Source organism: Lampetra fluviatilis, chromosome 70 (genome assembly GCF_964198595.1).
Source record: "Lampetra fluviatilis chromosome 70, kcLamFluv1.1, whole genome shotgun sequence".
Classification (NCBI taxonomy): Eukaryota; Metazoa; Chordata; class Hyperoartia; order Petromyzontiformes; family Petromyzontidae; genus Lampetra; species Lampetra fluviatilis.
The window spans coordinates 4,367,767-4,387,473 of record NC_136344.1 but is presented as its reverse complement, the minus strand read 5'-3'; the positions used below and the strand labels follow the sequence as shown (position 1 = coordinate 4,387,473).

Genomic DNA, 19,707 nt, shown 5'->3' with positions numbered 1-19,707 from the left:
TCTTATCGACAGACATGTTCTTCACCTGAGGACGGCTGCTTGCGTTGTGGCCGAAACGTCGTGAAAATTATGTTATTATGTTTCATTTTTATTATTTTATTACTTTCCTTCTACGTGACTTTTCCGAAAGAACCAAGAAGATGAATCCCTGCAGTAACGAAAGCTTTAAATCGAAATTTATGTTATTTTATTTTACAATATCTCATTTTATATATGGAAGTATAACGTGATGAAACAAGTACAAATACGTGTACTTCGTGGCAATGTTAGATTATCATACATGACGTGAGATATTTTAATGAGGTAATTGTTTTGGTGACTGCGTAACAACTCGAACCAAATAGTTTTCATCCTTTATAGTACTGCAGTAGTTTATCTGCGATCCTGCTGTGCTACTTGCTAGTGTCATTGCAACATGAAATCAGATAAAAAAAATTGCGCGTGTGGTCTGATATGGTAATTGAATGCTTTTTCACACTGCTTGTGTTGAAAGACACTCAAGCAGTTAAAAAACATCAAACTACCTATGAGCACCCCCATTGACTTGAATTTGTCCAATATTGTCACATTCACTCTTACAACGTCAACGTCCCTGATGTTATTCTGCGTTTTCATCCTGAAGTCGGCTATCTATATTAAAGTTTTTTTCAGGGTCCTGTAATAGATATTTTTTGCAAGTACCAGTCTGAAATGGCTAGAGTTATGATGAGCTAACCAGTGTAGTCCACGCCCCAGGAGCTGATGCTACCACAGACTGAAGAGACAAAAGCAGCTCCACTCTCCATTTGTGCCCCTTGACGCCCCCTATGGAAATCAACATTACAACCTCGACATTAATTCAAATTTGTCCACCCTGATATCTGGAGAGACCATCACTGGTCTGTCTAAACCCTACTGGTCCTCGTAAACAAATCCACAAATTACCTAAAGGACCACTGAGTTCATTTAACTCCTTCCTGTAACTTCAGAAGTACCTCCTTATCCCTACTAAAAATTAAATTTCTTCAAATTTGTTTGCTAAAAGAGTCTGTCCGTGTTGCTGCTCCACGATTCTGGAATTGCCTTGCCGCTCATGTACAGCTCTCTCTTTCACTCACCCTCTTTACTTCCCGATTAAACCAAAACACAGAGCTTTATTGCACCTATACTTAACTTTTTTGTGGCTTCTTGCTGTCATATTTTTACTCGTTTTTGTTGGTTTATGACCGTTACATTCCTCGTGTATTGAGAAATAATTCGTAAAGATTATTGATGTGTTTTGCCTTTGTTTTGTTATTGCTGCTGTACTCACGCACCACGGATCTCCCGTGTAAAATTGCCAGGAACTGGCTAAACAGGACCGCCCATGTAAACAATCAAATAAATTCAACACATAATCTGTATGTATCTCTATTGATCTTTGTGGGCTCTATGCATATCTATGAGTCTCGGTGTATCTTTATGAGTCTCAATGTATCCCTATGAGTCTCTATGAATATCTACGGAAAATATCCAAGAAACTGAATAAACGGGATCATCCGTAAAATAAATCAAATAAACTCAAATTCATGAACAGCAGAACGAAACAGCTCCAAAACGGATCTCTCTGGAACCCGAGAGATGCACCACGTGGTTTCCCTGGGCCCCTGCTGCTCCACCCTGCAGTCTGGTGGCTGAACAAAGCAAGGATGAAAATCACTCTATACTGTATCGTACGAACATCATTATGACAGACAAATAAATGCTTGCTGTGCTTTTGTGATATGAAACATCTTCTCACGTATATTGTGATGTCATTGCAGATCTCACTCGTGGCTGCATTGAATCCCGAAAGGCCTGATGCAATCTACCACACGTGTGGAGGCGTTCTCCTCAACACTGAATGGGTGCTAACTGCTGCCCATTGCATAAAGTGAGTGACCAATTCAATGCCTATAGCAGACACCACACATTACCGTTAATGTTTTTCCCGTGTGACAATGAAATGCAAAGACGTCACGTCTACCACCTCGCAAAATCTCAGCCCAGTGACCGATATTAATTACTTATCCAAAAAACGATGGACTGCTTGGTGGCCAGTCCGTTTCCAGCATCATTCATGTATTTCTTCCACCACGGTAAATTACGATGCAGGGCAATTGGCAGCATGGCACACGTGATGACGTGTACGGGCACGATAAAGCAACGAGCAAGGTTGTTTTGGAGTTTGAGCAGTTTTACTCTTTGCTTGCATAACTGTATATTTGGAGTATCGTGTTTTCCCCGTGGTCACGTGCATTTTTCTCCGGGTCCTCCGGTTTTCCCTCCACATGTGGAAACATTCCCAGAGAGTATTTGGCTGCTATAAATGTCCACACAATAAGCTACTTCATTGGGATATCATTTGTGGCCATGTCGCTTCTGAAAACAGCAATATGGCTAAGTTGGTCTTACCTGGTAAAATAAACAAATGTTTAGTTCAGTTTAACCTTTCACACTCCTGATCATCCAAATGCTCAGTGCAGTGAAGTTATCTCAGATTACATTACACATACAACAAACACAGACTCAGCATAGCTGTATAATGCATTATATTCGCAACAATTCAGATTGGAGAACAGCACTGTTGCCTCATGCTGGCTATCGCTATGGGGAGGGATTAGAGGCCTAGGCTGGATCATTTCTCCTACCCACACCCTTTGGTTCCCCCAAAACGCTGCTCTAAGAGTCGCCTCGGGTCTCTACCACTGCCTCGACCCGGATAAGAAACTTGCACAGGGCAAAATCCCGCTGCCATCATCCATGTGGAAATAATATTCATAACGTTTTAAAGTTATTAAATGAATGAGATAAAAAAAGAATGCGCGAGTTACCTGCACTTACGGCTGGGTTCACTGTCAGGTCAATCCTGCTGATGGTGGTTGGTATTGGACGAGCTGGGAGAAGTTTATGCTTACTGGCTCTCTGCACTGAACTGCCTCCAGAGCTTTTATCCACCAAGCCTCTGCCATGCATCTCCTCCAGACCCGTCTTCTCGCATGTTTATGTAGTAGGTACAAACTTGTAGGGGACTTCCTCTTGGAGGCAACACGTTAATTAACAATAAACGCAATAACAGTTGTCCCGGGTATGGCCCCTTCTACCCGATATCCGGCCAGCGTGTCCTATTCCCCCATGGGCTTCAGTTCTTCGTGTGGGCGACAACTGCCGGTCCCTTTGAGAGGACCGGCTTTTATGCCCGAGTCGGGGCTCACTCTGCCCCTAGCCGGGGTCCACCCCGCCAGTCACGAGATACCCAGGGGGGTTACCTTTTCTTAACTGCCACTCAACCTACAAGCTAACTTTCACGTAGCTCTTTAATAATGGCGCTACATATAAATCATTCTGTCAAGATTTGGTTGAGCTGCTGATTTAGTCGGGCATCAAAAGATTGGCCAACCAGTCGAGCAAGAATTCTCTCAAGTTCAGGAAACTCCCTTCATCCACCAGCTCACACAGAGAGAATACACCGCCCTACCGTTTATCACAACAGTAAATACGATTCAAGTGTACCCGTGATACACTGCGTCTGAATACACACTTCTAAGATGGTCCTGATACATCGGGATGTTTGGCTAACCTGGAAGAAATCATGCAGACAAATTCCGAAAGAGAACACCAGTCGCCATCCATCACTATGTGGTGGTGATGATACCACGTGCTTGTGTAGAGGTGGTACGTACGGTGGTGAAGCGAGCCATCGCGTAGCCGGTGTCTACATCACGGTCCGCACATGGGTGGCTACACCGACGTCCGCATTAGCCCCGCCCCTCGGGGGCAGAGGGCTATATGGGGCGGTGCGCGTGAACGCTCGGGGAGTCGTTGAAGCCAGTGAAGAATCAGAATCAGAAACGGTTTTAATCGCCATGTAAGTTTGCACAGACAAGGAATTCACTATGGCAGGGCGGTGCATACATTTAACAAGTAGGAATCTTAAAAACTTTTATAAAAGGTATACACTCTAACTATACTAACGTTACAAAGTGTAAGTAATACTAAAGGGCTAAAATCTATAAAATTATGAATAAGTAGACCTTATAAAATGCGAAATGAAAAATGTTAATTAGCCGTATTAAACAATCTTAAAATACTAAAATACAAATAAGATTACACGTTGTAAGTATGGAAAGGTGTAATTATGTAGATAAAATGTTATAGTAAGTGTAAAAGTCATTTTAAGTGTAAAAGTAATTTTAAGCCCTTGGCCTTGTTGAGGAGGCCAACAGCGGATGGGAAAAAACTGTTTTTATGACGTGAGGTTTTGGTCTTGATGGACCGCAGCCTTCTACCGGAGGGGAGTAGCTGGAACAGAGAGTATCCGGGGTGCGAGGAATCGTCCGCAATCTTCCTCGCTCGCCTCAGGGTCCTCAAAGTGTGCAGGTCCTCAAGGGTTGGTAGATTACAGCCAATCACCTTCTCAGCAGTGCGGATGATACGCTGCAGTCTGCTCTTGTCCTTGGCAGTAGCAGCAGCGTACCAGACGGTGGTGGAGGAGGTGAGGATGGACTCAATGATGGCTGTATAGAAGCACACCATCATTGTCTTTGGCAGATAAAATTTCTTCAGCTGCCGTAGGAAGTACATCCTCTGTTGAGCTCTCTTGATAAGGGAGCTGATGTTCAGTTCCCACTTGAGGTCCTGGGAAAGAATAGTGCCCAGGAAGCGGAAGGACTCAACATTGGTGACTGGGGAGTCGCACAGGGTGATGGGGGTGAGTGGGGCTGTATTCTTCCTGAAGTCCACAACCATCTCCACGGTCTTAATAGCATTAAGCTCCAGGTTGTTCTGGCTACACCAGGTCACCAGGTTGTCAGCTTCCCTCCTATAGTCAGACTCATCCCCATCAGAGAATGAAGACGGAGCAAGCTAGATAGGACCCTGGGACCCCTAGCCCTGCTGCCCTTATCAGGGCCGGGACTCTGTGTGGCTCAGTGGTGAGACCCTGGGTACTCACGGCCTGACGTCCTTATCAGGGCCGGGTTTGATGGGCCAATGGTTGGGACCCGTACCCTGGCTAGGTTGGGTCAGATAGCCTCCTCTAGGAAGTACATAGCCGGAGGACATGAGAGCGTAGCCGGTGTAAGGCACGCGTAGCCGTAGGCTGTGTTCCTAGGCTGTATAGATGACTGTTCTGTAGGGTGTTATAAATAAATACGTGCTGCCTCCATCAACTCATCTCCAGCAGTATTTACACCATTACACTTGTGCCAGGGTAGGTGCACTCTCACTAGAAGGTTACGGGTCAACCCTACAGGAGGTGTCATAAATAACTGACTGAGATGTGCTCCCCACTGTGCCAACCAGGAGTATTTTCTGCCCGCATTGTTATTGCAGGGCAACTGCCTCAAACTTCCTGTTAGCATATTTTGTGAGCCTCTTTCATAGAAGCCGATCTTGACATCGCTGGCACCAGTTGTCGGCAAGTCTACTCAACTTCAGATCCTCCAGTACCATATCAGTTCATGTCCTCTCCATCCTGTGCAGTGCCCATTTTATCCCCCGTCTGTCTGGCCAAACAGAAGCAGCTTGGGCAAGTGGTGGCTGGGCATATGGGCTACATGACCCAGCCAATGCAGCCTCGTCTTCTGGAGGAGCTCACTGATGTAACTGTGCCCAGATATCTCAAGGATATGTGAGCTTCTCAAACAATCTATTCTGATTAAAGCCTAAATGTATAGAACCAGTGCAGGTTTTCCTTTGAAGGAATCCAAGTTTCATTAGAATAGAGAAGGGCGGACATAATCTTGACTTAAAGCTTTCGTGACAGCAGGAATTCATACTCTTTGGGTCTTTCGGTAATTGATGATTGCTTGTGTTGCGATCGAAACGTCATGATTTTCTTATTTTTTCTTCTTCTATCTACGTGACTTTACCGAAAGACCTAAAGAGTAAGGGAGGGCATAACTGTGGCCGAGAGGACTCAGAGCCCTGCATAGAGTGATTGACCACATCTCTGCCACTGTTGTATATGTTGTGATTATGAAATTTTGATAAAAATAGTAAAAATTCATAATTTTCCGAAAAATGCGTAAATCACATTAATTATGTTAATGTGTGTAATTATATGCATAAATTATGATAATCACGGAGATAATCGTAGTAATTTATGCGAATGCTTGCGATTATGTTAATGTGAGCAGTTATGATAATTAGGCTTAGTTTCGTTTATCCAGAGTTGTATCAATCAGGATAACACGATTATCATTGATTAAACATATACCGATTATCCTAGTGTGTGTTATGTTATTTTAGGTCTCCAGTTTCATATCTCATCACAGGATACAGTTCTTGGGAATAAGACAGTTTTGCATGGACTTGGAAGGAACACTCGATAGGCTTCTGTGATAACAATTTTATTCTAAACAAACATGTGACATTCTAGCATGCAAGTCAAACATGCGTCAATAAATTCATGAGCAAGATTATGCAATTAACGAAAATGGATGACTAAAACACTTATTCATTGGCGAGATTATGCAATTAACTAACATGAATGACTAAAAGCACTTATTCATTGGCGAGATTATGCATTTAACGAAATTGAATGACTAAAAGCACTTAGTCATTGGCGAGATTATGCAATTAACTAAAATGAATGACTAAAAACACGTATTCATTGGCGATATTATGCAATTAACGAAATTGAATGACTAAAAACACTTATTCATTGGCGAGATTATGCAATTAACCAAAATGAATGACTAAAACACTTATTCATTGGCGAGATTATACAATTAACGAAATTGAATGACTAAAACTCTTCTAACAACCGTAATTCTACTTTCCCACCAGACATCTCAGTAGTTCCCCCATGTATCGAGCACAACCGGCGACTGGCGGAGTTTTAAACGGACATGCGACGATATCCATATGAAGGCAATAAAAGCAACTTATTATACCCCAGAGGCGAAAGTATACGTCGATAGATTAATCGGCAAGCATAAAATCCTTTTAACGAAATGTTTGAGACGAGGGTGGGTGGATGCGTGTTGTGAGAGAGAGTATCGGCTCTGCTTTGATTAATTCTTCGGCGAGATTCTCTGACAAGATATTCTCTCTCTGTATATGGGTCGATTTGTAATGAGGATTCCGAGAGTTTGAGTTTGCCTCGATGAATCTATTGATCGCCTATGCGATGAGCGGAACAAAAGAAAAGGCAAGGAAAATAACCTCACTCTTATAACCGACGGACTCTTAATCACTCGATGGGCCACGATTCCTCATGGCCAGCTGATGGTTCATGTAGTTGATAATCAGTCTTCTGATAATTGACTAGGGTTGATACGATGGTAAGGGTGAAACAGATAGGATAGTCTCATAGGTGAGTGGGGCGTCGATGCGTGCGTGTGTGGGTCTATGGGTGGGGGGAAGTTGTGGGTACGAACGACTTTCGGAGAAGGACCCTCTGGCTTGCGCGGCTGCGGTGAGCGGCTCGCTTTCCGACTCCTCCCTCGGCTGACCCCGTACAATGACTGACGGCGCGGCCGCGCTCGTTTGCGCGGGTAGGCGAGCACCTCGGCGTGGCAGCACGGCAAGGGGGCTGAGCTCGTTCACTCGTGTGCGGCAGGCGAGCACCTCGGCGTGGCGGCACGACAAGGGGGGTTGAGGCTCGTTCACTCATGAACGGCAGGCGAGCACTTTGGCTTGGCGATGCACGTCGCCACCCCGCGAACCTCGTCCTTCTGGATGACGAAAGAGCTTCTTCGTTGGCGGCGACGAGAGGAGATGGAGGCCGAAGCCCCGTGGAGATCTGTGATGGGGCCGAAGCCCTGAAGATCTGAGTTGAATGGATTTTTCCTCGGCTTATATCGGGAAAATTCACTGAGTTTTCCCGAGTTGTTCAAAGGCCGTGTCATATATCTTCCTGTGAGGGTGAACACATCTGCGTCCGTGTGTGTCGTGTGTCGTGTGCGTCCGTATGTGTCGTGTGTGTGTGTTTATTAGTTTTAAAGACACAGCTGTGTAATCATTCTGGAAGGAGGGGTGGGGCTTCTTTGCGAATTGATGGCACACATGATTTATCCATTAGCCAGACCGACGATTCGCGTTCGCACCGAGGCCACACAATACACGTTTTGATTATGAATAATTTGTCGCGAAACCTACGCGTTAAGCGAGCTTAATGATCCCCTCCCTCGCTCTGGGCGTTATGTCCTTGTCTCACACAGCTTAAGTTGTTTTTGGTTTGGAAGTTAAAATGACTCATTGTCTGCTTCGTATCATGGTGATTTGATTGCAAGCGACCCAAGGTATGCCGTAACCGTGTTCACGGCATTTCATCGTGGCCCGATCTCCCCATGGAAAATGTTATTTGCTCACGTGTGCAAATCTTGCTGTCCGTGCTGCGGGGAGACAAAGACGGCTGTGCTCCGTCGTCGGAGCACCCTGCGCGTGTTTAACTTAAAAACGTGAACACCCTCTCCTCTCTCCGCGTCTCTTGCGAGAGAAAACAAACAGAAAAAAACAGATGTCCTTGGAATGTCAGCACAAACTCCCCCCTTGTGACCTTTGGCTCCCTCCTTGCTTGCCCTGCGTGGGTCATCCCGAGGCCAGACCCCGCTGGAAGACAAAGCTGGTCGAGGAGATTTATGCAATACCCTATGTGGTTCTGTGTGTTACATTTATTCTTGATATTTCTTATCAGTTCCCTCGGTCTTAGTATCGTGGTTATTATTTGTCTATGTTTAATGAATATTCGTAATGATCCTCGTTACATCATTATTTTGAGGGCTTCGCCAAGTTTAGTTCTCCAGAGATTGGTGTTTTATTCTGAGTTATATTTTAATGTCCTGAGGTTAAGTGTAACTAAGTTTCCACTTACACTTTCTGGAATTCGTACTCTTTAGTTTTTAGGAAGGTTATATAGATAGGAAACATATAATTATAAATAATATGTATGTGGTGAATACGAGTAATATAAGGGAATTACTAATAAAAAGCCCCTATTGTTTGTTGGTTAATTCTTTTTGTTAAGTTTCTACTTTTCGGTAAGGAAAACGTTAAGGAAAACACGAGTTGCAACCGTTATTATCCTTTACTCTGCACCTTATATGTACATCTCCAGATGTCTTGGGAGGTTAGTCCATCGATCTTTTGTCCATCTGGATGTCTATGACCTCTCTGTGACCGAATTCGTCGTTTTAATGGCCCTCCATGTTTCATAGATTACTGGTGTGCTTGTGAGGAGAAGTGGGTTGTTTTCATTATTTAATTTAAAAAAATATATAGATATAAAAAAAACATCTTTTTTTTCTTAATTATTCTTAATATTAATAACGGAAAACAGGGCATAGATACAACACCACTACCCCCACATGCCACTTTCACCTGTTCAATATTCGTAAAATCCGTCTCCCAATGTCGCTCTCTGCTGCTAAACTCCTACTGAACATCTGTGAAAAAGAGCTTCATAGCTCATTGGACTGATCAAAGATAAATGAAGATTCTGATTCACTCCCTCGTATTATTGCAATTCTCTTTTCCTCGGCCTTCATGCCTACACCTTCAGTCCTCTCCAACAGTTACAAAATGCCACATCCTGTATAATTTTAGCCTCCCCGACAATTCCCACATTTCTGCTCTACTTTGCCAACTCAACTGGCTCCCTGTCTACGGTCACCATCTATTTCAATTTCTCACTCTAGTTATAAACCCCTCCATTGTCTTGCCCCACATTATCTTGCTTGCCTCATATCTTACGATGTCCTATCCCTCCTTCTATGCTTCTAATCTCGACTATCCCCCTCTGTCTCTCTCACCCTCCTCCCAGTTACACTCTCATACCTTTCCCTTCTTCATACCCTTCACTGGAACCAACTGCACATAAAACAATCACATTCACCACCTGCTTCCATTCCCCCATTAATACCCATCTCTTTGTCCTTGCCCATCCTACTGCTAAGCCCTGCCCTCGTCCCCCAACTCCGGCCAGGCCGATACCAACCCTATCTCTATCACTACCCCAAACACTTCTTAACCTCTCCCATCTGTCCACCTGTCACCATAACTACACCACTTTCAATAACTCCACTCTTTATTTTAACCACTATCATCTTAGGTACTATTTTATAATTGTTGTAAAGCGCCTTGGTTGAAGGTACTATATATATAAAACAACAATATAGCTACCACACAGCATTACACAGTTTAACACGTAGGCTTTCGCGACCAATATTATTCATAATCAACGTTTTTGGGTTTAGATCGCGTTATTTATAAATGTGTCGTAACCCTCCACCACCCGACACGGCCAATCAGTAAAAAAGTGTCACGTTGACAAAGACAAATAGTTCACTGCTTTAGTGTGTTGAAGCGTGAAACCACAACAATTAACAATTTGAGTACGACGTTTTGCTGGTAATTGCATCCAGCATCATCGGGCAATTCGCCAGAATGGTGAGGCTCTGCTGTGTCTCCCGTTCTTATATAGAGCAGCAGCAGGGTGACGTCATCATTAACTCATTAACTCATCAGGTGCAAAGATTTGAGGGGGGGGGTTATTGTACTACCGGGACTTGGATTCGCCCGGGACTTGGATTCTCGACGGCCGGCCGTCTTTGTCTCCCCAGTGGCGATGTTCACACCACGGTTACTCGTTTGAGGCTGAGTCGACCTAGGAGAGGCCCAGGACCGGTTCAAATGATCGTCACAGGTGGTGGTAGTAAGTGGGAATCGAACTCGGGTCGCCGAGTTCATAGCGCAGTGCACTAACCACTACACTACCGCTCGCCCCACACACGTGCCCCCCGTCCATAGGTACACATACACGCGCTCACCACTCACCCTCAACACTCCCCCTCACCACTCACCACTCACCCTCACCATTCACCCTCACCACTCTCCCTCACCACTCTCCCTCACCACTCATCCTCACCAATCACACCCTCACCAATCACCACTCACCACTCACCCTCAACACTCACCCTCACCACTCACCCTCACCATTCACCCTCACCACTCTCCCTCACCACTCTCCCTCACCACTCATCCTCACCAATGACACGCTCACCAATCACCACTCACCACTCACCCTCACCACTCACCCTCAACACTCCCCCTCACCACTCACCACTCACCCTCACCATTCACCCTCACCACTCTCCCTCACCACTCTCCCTCACCACTCATCCTCACCAATCACACCCTCACCAATCACCACTCACACTCAACACTCACCCTCACCACTCACCCTCACCATTCACCCTCACCACTCTCCCTCACCACTCTCCCTCACCACTCATCCTCACCAATGACACGCTCACCAATCACTACTCACCACTCACCCTCAACACTCACCCTCACCACTCACCACTCACCCTCACCATTCACCCTCACCACTCTCCCTCACCACTCTCCCTCACCACTCATCCTCACCACTCATCCTCACCAATCACCCCCTCACCAATCACCACTCACCACTAACCCTCAACACTCACCCTCACCACTCACCACTCACCCTCACCATTCACCCTCACCACTCTCCCTCACCACTCTCCCTCACCACTCATCCTCACCAATGACACGCTCACCAATCACCACTCACCACTCACCCTCAACACTCACCCTCACCACTCACCACTCACCCTCACCATTCACCCTCACCACTCTCCCTCACCACTCTCCCTCACCACTCATCCTCACCAATCACACCCTCACCACTCACCCTCACCACTCACCATCACCACTCAACCTCCCCTCACCACTCACTAATCACCACTCACAATCGCCACTCACAACCGCCCTCACCATTATATTTTTGCCCCAGTCAACGCCGGATATTTCCCATTCGTAGCAGTTTATATCAACTCTAAAAGCAACTTATATTAAACAGGAAGCGCGATCGTAAAGTAATTTACAACCTTCGATTAGTCCTTTGTGCGATTCAAAGAATCGATTCCTGGCAAGTTGGGGGTTTACATTTTGAATGATAGAGTTTAATTTTCATTGTTTTTTACATTTTCAGGAGTTTTTAATTACATTTTTTGCCCCGGTCAACGCCGGATATTTCCCGTTCGTAGCAGTTTATATCGACTTTAAGCAACTTATAGTAAACGGGAATCGTCGGAATGTAAAGGAATCTACAACCTTCGATTCCTTTGCGCGATTCAGAGAATCGATTCTTGGCGCGTCGGGTTTAAAAGTAGTTACACAGTTGTTTTTTCATTGGTATGTAATGTTTGAAAGTTTTCATAAAATTTTAAATGTATTTTCCCCCCGGGCAACGCTGGGTATATCGAGTTTATACGACAAATGCGTGCGCATATTTATAACGGGAATTAAAAATGGCGTCCACCCGGCAGCGAATGTGTCGCTACCCGTTGCCAGGGGCAACCGCCGTCCAATGAAACTGCGTATGGTCCGGCGACACACAGACACACACACAGACAGACAGATTTGCGATTTTATATATATAGATTAGTAATCAGGCTATTGTTACGATGCGAGTTGTAGATTAGTAATCATTTGGAATGTGTTTTATTGTGATTATGCAACATTAGTAATCAGTTAGTGTTTGTTTCCCTTATAAGGAATTGTAATGTATCTTATTTAATAATACACTTCCAGGCCGCACTAAGCCTGTAGCTGTCTGAGCGATTAAAGTTATTTCTGTTTCTCTCAATTTCAATGGATTCTCTAATTAGTCTTTGCCAGTAGTAACTAGTTTTACACAACACTTCAACGTTGTCAAAATCAATTGAGTGTCCCTGTTGGCATGCATGTTCTGCCACTGCCGACAGTTGTGTTTGCGATAGTTTAATATTTCTCTGGTGTTCTTTTAGTCTTACACTAACGTTATGCCCTGTCTATCCAATATAGCATCTGCCACATACACAATTAATCCGATATACACCTTCTGTTGATAATTTAGGTAATTCGTCTTTAGTGCACGTTACTAGTTGTTGAATGTTGTGGACTCTACCAAATCTTACTGTAATGTTTTGCTTTTGCAAAACACGGGCTAATTTGTCAGTTACTTCTGATAATCTGATCGCTTTCAGCAGTGTTGCTTTGCGATCGTGATTTGGCATTTAGTGCTCTGTTAATGTGAGCATTATTGTAGCCATTCTGTCTTAGTGCTTCTTTAACATGTTTAATCTCTCTCACTAGACTTTCACCATCTGACACTGTTTTAGCCCGATGTATGAGCGTCTTGATAAGAGAGGATTTCTGAGCTGGGTGATGATGCGAATCTGCATTCAGATAGGCATCAGTGTGCGTTTGCTTTCTGTAAACGCTGTGTGTTATTTTACCATTTAGGCCATGCCCAAGTAAAATATCCAGGAACGGGAGTGTGTTATTCACCTCCATTTCCATGGTGAACTGAATGGCCGGGTTTTGTGCATTGAGATGATTTAGAAAATCGTTCAGTGTATCTTTACCATGTGGCCAGACAACCAAAGTGTCATCCACATATCTAAACCAAAAGGATGTTTTTAATGTGCTCGAGGCAAGTGCTCTGGTTTCAAAGTTTTCCATGTACAAATTTGCTATAGCAGGAGATAAAGGGGAGCCCATTGCTGCTCCCTCCCTTTGTTTAAAGAATTCGCCTCTCCATAAGAAGTAAGTGTTATTTAAACAATGGTCAGCGAGTTTCGGAATATCTTTTGGTAAACCTGTATTCTTTACCAGTGTATCAAGTAATTTAAGCGACTCGCTCACTGGAACCTTAGTGAATAGCGAAATCACATCAAAACTCACCAAATATCATTAGGGTTTAGTTTAATATCTTTGATCATATTCACAAGATGTTCTGAATTTCTTATGAATGATGATGTCCTACCGATGTAGGGCTGTATTTGTTTAGTTACATATTTTGCTAATTTATATGTGGCAGAGCCAATTGTACTGACTATGGGTCGTAAAGGGATGCCGATTTTATGGATCTTTGGTAGCCCATACAGTCTAGGTGGTTTTGAAGCCCTTGGCTTAATTAGGAATTGCTCATTTTTTGGGATTAATGAATTTGCAATGATTGCAGTAGTCTTACGTTCCAAAGTATTAGTTGGATCTCGTTTAATTTTAATGTAGTACTTCCCTCTAATAAATCTTTAATTTTATTATCATAATCTGCTCGTTACATCACTACAGTAGTGCGGCCCTTATCAGCTGCTAGGATTTTGATATCTTTATTTAAACGAAGCTCTCTTAAGGCTTTTGCCTCGTTCGAGCTAATATTTACTTTTGGTACTTTACTATTCTCAATTATTTTGGCAACCTCGTGTCTAGTCATCTCTGCCTCATTATGTGGAAGGAGTCTTACTGCTGATTCTACCTCAGCTATTATCTCATCCACTGGAATTGTGCGTGGGGTAACGGCAAAGTTAAGGCCTTTAGAAAGGACAGAAATCATGTCAGTGGTGAAATCAGTGTTAGTCAAGTTCATTACGGTTTTGTTTTTAAATTGTTCGTTTTTAATAGGGATTTGTTTATTGTAAAGTATAGAAAATGTGTTAATTTGGTTAGCATTTGTTAGATTAAACACATTATCAGCCGATTGTTGTGTTATAGTGTCGATTATATTCCAATCATGCATGGACACACTATTGCTTATATTTAAATGTAAATGCTTTAGCGATTCAAAAATGTTGTATAATTCACTCCTGTTGTGTTGTATTCTCTCTATTAATAATAATTCGCTAGCTTTGTGTAGTATTTTGTTAGCTTTAGAAGACTTTATGTGATGTGTTATTTTAACTGCGTTTGGTATTACCTTCGAATCTCTGCACCTTTTGAGGAACGCCAATGAAGATATCAATTTCATCCGCTTAATTAATTAGCGATACTTGATTGCTTGCTACTAAGGCAGGATCAATCTCCTCAGCAACTCAATATCACCCCTCAACCCTGCAGTGCTGCATGGCCCTTCAAACGTCCTTTCTCCGATGTCAGATGTTGTAGATGGTGAGAGTGGGCTTGTCGTTTTAACTAAGCTATCCGGAAACCTCCCCCCATCAGCCAGGGCTTCTAATGAGTTCTGAAGTGCCTACAAAATGCAGTTACAGACCTAAACTCTCACCCATTTTCCCTCGGCATCATGAGGAAGGGGTAAAAAACAGCCACAGCTGAAAACGATGATGAAATTTTTGCTTGCAACTTTTATCAGCAAGCCAAGACCAGGCTATTGTGGGTTTGAGTGGTGTCCCAAGTGGATGCCCACCACCACAGAAATAAAAAGTCGATGATTAGTGGACAGATTAACCCCATAGTAGGTCCTGGTGTGGAGGACATGGGCCTTCATTCGCTTTTCCATCACTATATAGTCCATCACATGTTCTTGCCTGGTTCCGGCGTGGATAAATAATATTGTATGGATGTGCCAATGCTCGTACATTGTGTTGGTGAGTAGAGGCCCATGGGCTGCACAGAATTCGAATTGCCTCCCACCATTGTTATTGACCTGGTCTGGCACATGCTTTTCAATCACTCTGGCCATGGTGCCTGCGTCATGACCTACTTTAGAATTAAAGTCACCGAGCAAGATTACTTTATCCTAAGGGGCACTTTAGCCATCACCTGGGATAGGGAGGTAATAGAATGCATCTGACTAATCAGCCTTGACTGTATCCTTCCACTGATATTCGTCTTTGGTGGAGGGTAAGCCAACGCTACAACTATTCCTCGCCACCCCTTTATGTGGCGAGGTGAGTCCATTGTAGCCTGGGACTCACAGCTTCTGACAGCTCATCGCCACGCTCCCACACCTCCTTCATTTCCTGTCGCAGTTTCCTGCACTGTGTGATGGACTGTCCATCCTAAACATCAAACACTTACTCTCACACTCTACAGGTTTGAACGGACAAACTCCACACAGAATGCACAGCTTCCGTCCGGTGTTTCCTAAGCTGCATTGGCTTCAGGTTGCTGAACGAATACATTATAACGTCTCACTCATGACACACAAAGTGCTTGCCATAAATGAACCACAAAACATTGTTGATCTCGTCAAGGAGCATAATCTATCATATAAACTCTGGTCATCCTCGCAGTGGCTTTTGCGAAAATCTAGATTGGAAACCCATTTCTTTATAACTGCTTTTAGTAATTAGTTTGTTGTCCTTCCCCCACACCTCCGATTAGAATGGTTGGCTACGCACAGTCAGAAAGAAATTCAACATACATACATACATACCAGGCGCACGTGTGGACAGTCTGCCACCTGGTCACCCCATGTCTTACCTAGAGACCCATGAACTTACACAGAGGCGTGATTAAACGCAGTTCCAAAGTGTGATGAATTAATGGTCTAAATGCGATCAACAATGACTGTACGAAATAAATCATCAAATACATTTTGGATTTTTCATAATTTCGCTGAATTCCAGCTCTCATAATAAAACAAAAATGGATTGACTGTCATGCATCAGACATTTCGGCCACAGGGTAGGGCCGGAGTGAATGTGTTTCTTTTTTAAACCAAGAACTGTTATTAAGTGAGCGCCCGATCCTTGTACCTCATTAATCCTTCTAATCTCCTGCTGCCCTTTATCTCCCACAGCACTAATTATTCTCAGTCCGTGTTTCTTGGAAAACACAATTTGCAAATGTTTGAAGAGGGACAACTTCATGTGCAAATCAAGAATACACACGTCCATCCGAGATGGAATGCAAGCTTTGTAGACTATGGGTACGTATATACATGTATAGCCCATTGGTCAATCCACTGTTGGATAAGGGCTTCATCACACCTATGGCGGGATGTGTAGGTTATATGGGCATACACTACCACGCTGGTCAGCGTGGGTCGATGGAGTTGGGGAACATTTTAATTTTTTCCACTTTTAAATTGTTAAAATAGTTGATTTTGTGTTACAGGTAACCACATTCAAAAACATGGTGAAGAACAATCAGTTACAAGTTTCCCGCACATACAGGATTGTATAGAGCAATAACCGTGTGTTTTATATTTTATTAAATTAAGAAACAAATGGAGCTGCCATAGTGGTACAATGGTTATCACATTGGTCTTGCAATTCAGAGGTCCCCAGTTTTATTCGATCTCCTGGCATGGCAGTTGGATAAATTAAGACGTTTTTTTATGCTCTCACCTCTACTCACCTAGCAGTAAAATGTACACAGCACAATCGATCGTCAGGTCCTATATGATGACATTAATTGTGGGTATATCCACCTTTCCCCACCCACCATATCTGTGAACCAAATATCATATAGAGCTCCTTCTAGTGCTGGTGTAGTGGTGGTATTGACGTGCGCCGACTGTGACAGTGATGGATCACGGGGCGGCGCGGGGTGCGGGGTTGGGCACGCGTTGTGGGCGTGGTGTGGACGCGCGGGCCGGGAGTGACAGATGACGAGGCGGCGCGGAGTGAGTGGTGAGGCATGATGAGATGTGGGAAAAGAGGATCGTAGCCAGCACCCGGCGATTGGTCGAATAAGTGGGTGCTCGCAGCGACGTCCGCAGGTGGGGTATAAAGGGGGACGCGCGAGAGCACTCGGGGAGAGTTACCCAGTTGAAGACCCGAAGACGGAGCTGAAGACCTAGTGAAGCCGAGTAGCTCAGTGGCGTTAGTCGCCGAGTAGCTAAGTGGATGTTGGTCATCCGAGTAGCTCAGTGGCGTTAGTCGCCGAGTAGCTAAGTGGATGTTGGTCATCCGAGTAGCTCAGTGGGCGTTAGTCGCCAAGTAGCTAAGTGGGTGTTTGTCACCCGAGTACTAAGTGGATGTTGGTCATCCGAGTAGCTCAGTGGCGTTAGTCGTCAAGTAGCTAAGAGGATGTTGGTCATCCGAGTAGCTCAGTGGGCGTTAGTCGCCAAGTAGCTAAGTGGGTGTTTGTCACCCGAGTACTAAGTGGATGTTGGTCATCCGAGTAACTCAGTGGGCGTTAGTCGCCAAGTAGCTAAGTGGGTGTTTGCCACCCGAGTACTAAGTGGATGTTGGTCATCCGAGTAGCTCAGTGGGCGTTAGTCGCCAAGTAGCTAAGTGGGTGTTTGTCACCCGAGATACAAAGTAGGTGTTAGTCACCTGTAACCAAGTTTGATAAAATAAAGAGTGTGTTACCCGTGAAGTCGTCTCCCGTGGAGTTACTACATTACAACTGGCGTCAGAAGTAAACCTGTCTTCAAGAAGTATGGACACAAGGAAGACTACCCGTACCCACGAGCGAGGTCGGGATGACGACGGCGTACCGGGGACACCGACCTCGGGAGTAGAGGACGAGGAGTTGCCGCCGATGCAGCACTTCGCGGTGATGGCCGACGCTCCGCTTGCCTCCGACACCAGCCTCCAAGACGCACACTCCCGGTTGGCGGAGTTGCTGCTCGCCGCCGCTGCAATCTTGGCCGAGATCTCCGTTCCAGCGGCCGAGAAAACGGCTGCGGGGTTGGAGGAAGGAGCGAGGCTGGCGGGATCCCGCCAAAAGGCGCTTCGCGCCGAAAGTCTGGAAGTTCCCGCCGTTTTTGAGGGGCCGCCATTGATTGGCGGGAAAGACGGACGCCACGTGGCCGGACACCTCCGCGCAGCGCAGCCCACGTCATCAGCGCGCGCCGGAGCCCTCCATTTTGTGCCTGACAACCGAGCCGACATTTTACACAACTCCAGCGGAGCGCGGGAAAATCTCTCCGACGTCGACGACGATCGGGTCCTCCAGCAAAGATTGCCCGCGCTGTCGGCGTTCAAGGCGGATGGGGGCGACTGGGGAGCCTTCCAACGAAGGTTCCTCGCTCATCAGGAGATGTCGGGGTGGTCCGACACCACTGCCCTGCGTGCGTTGCCAGCGATGCTTGACGACGACGCGCTTGCAGCCTTCACATCTGCTGCAAGGTCGTCCCGCTCTACGCTCCAGGCCGCACTACACCTGATGGCGAAGGTGTTCGGGCCGCCCTCCACGTGTCGCCACCAGTTCTACGATCGGCGGAAGGTGGCTGGGGAAACGACGCTAGCCTACCGCACGGCACTGCTCGCCTTGGCGGACGCGGCTTTTCCCCGCATGGATAAGGAGGGGAAGGACGCCATGGTGACGGAGCAGCTGCTGGTGTTGGCCCACGAGTTGGGGGTCCCCATCAACGTGGCAGACGAGATGGAGATCTGCTCCCTGGCGATCGCCACGAGCATTCACGCGTACGAGGTCCTCAAACGCAGGCCGGGGGTCGTCTGCAATTCGGCGGGGAACGCGGTACTGGCAGCCACGATCGCCGAGCCTCAGCCAGCTGCGGTGCAGGAGCAGGCCTTCGCTGCATCGCGTCCGGGGGAGTGGAGAACGGGAGGTCGTTCGCCCACACGTTCGCCCCGCAAGCTGGAGCAACCGAAACCTACGACGTCCGTCGTCTGCTACAACTGCGGCCTTCGGGGTCACGTCGCAGCCGGGTGCCGGGCCCCGCGTCCGCGCGCCGCAGGACCACGTCGGGACGACGACCAGGGCCACAAGTCATCCCAACAAAACCCGGCAAGTCGCGGCACCTCACACGTTCGGTCCACAAACACGGCACATTCGGGTCGCCGCTTCGCGGTGGGGGGTTCGCGGCTGGGTGCCGGGGGTTCAATTCGGCGAGGGGGGTCCGTACGCGGCCCGCAAGCAGTCGAGTGGTCCGAATTGGCCCACAGGATCGTGGCTGCGTCAGCCGGGTCGTCCGTGGTAACGGGGTTCATTGACGGGGTTGAGGTCCGGGTGCTTGTTGACACGGGTGCGTCGGCCACCATCATCTCGGACCTTATTTATAACATTCTTCCCGTCCAAAGTAGACCCCTTCTGCCAGTA

The 19,707-nt window shown here is 45.9% G+C and overlaps 1 protein-coding gene across 1 annotated transcript in view; it reads left to right on the top strand.

Annotated features, from left to right (window-relative positions):
- Nucleotides 1-19,707, top strand: part of LOC144952854 (elastase-1-like) — a 55,966-nt gene that overhangs the window by 15,961 nt on the left and 20,298 nt on the right. The window contains exons 3-4 of the mRNA XM_078883325.1: nt 1,782-1,891; nt 16,493-16,621. Of these exons, the coding sequence (XP_078739451.1) occupies nt 1,782-1,891; nt 16,493-16,621 (239 nt within the window). The remainder of the gene's footprint in view (nt 1-1,781; nt 1,892-16,492; nt 16,622-19,707) is intronic.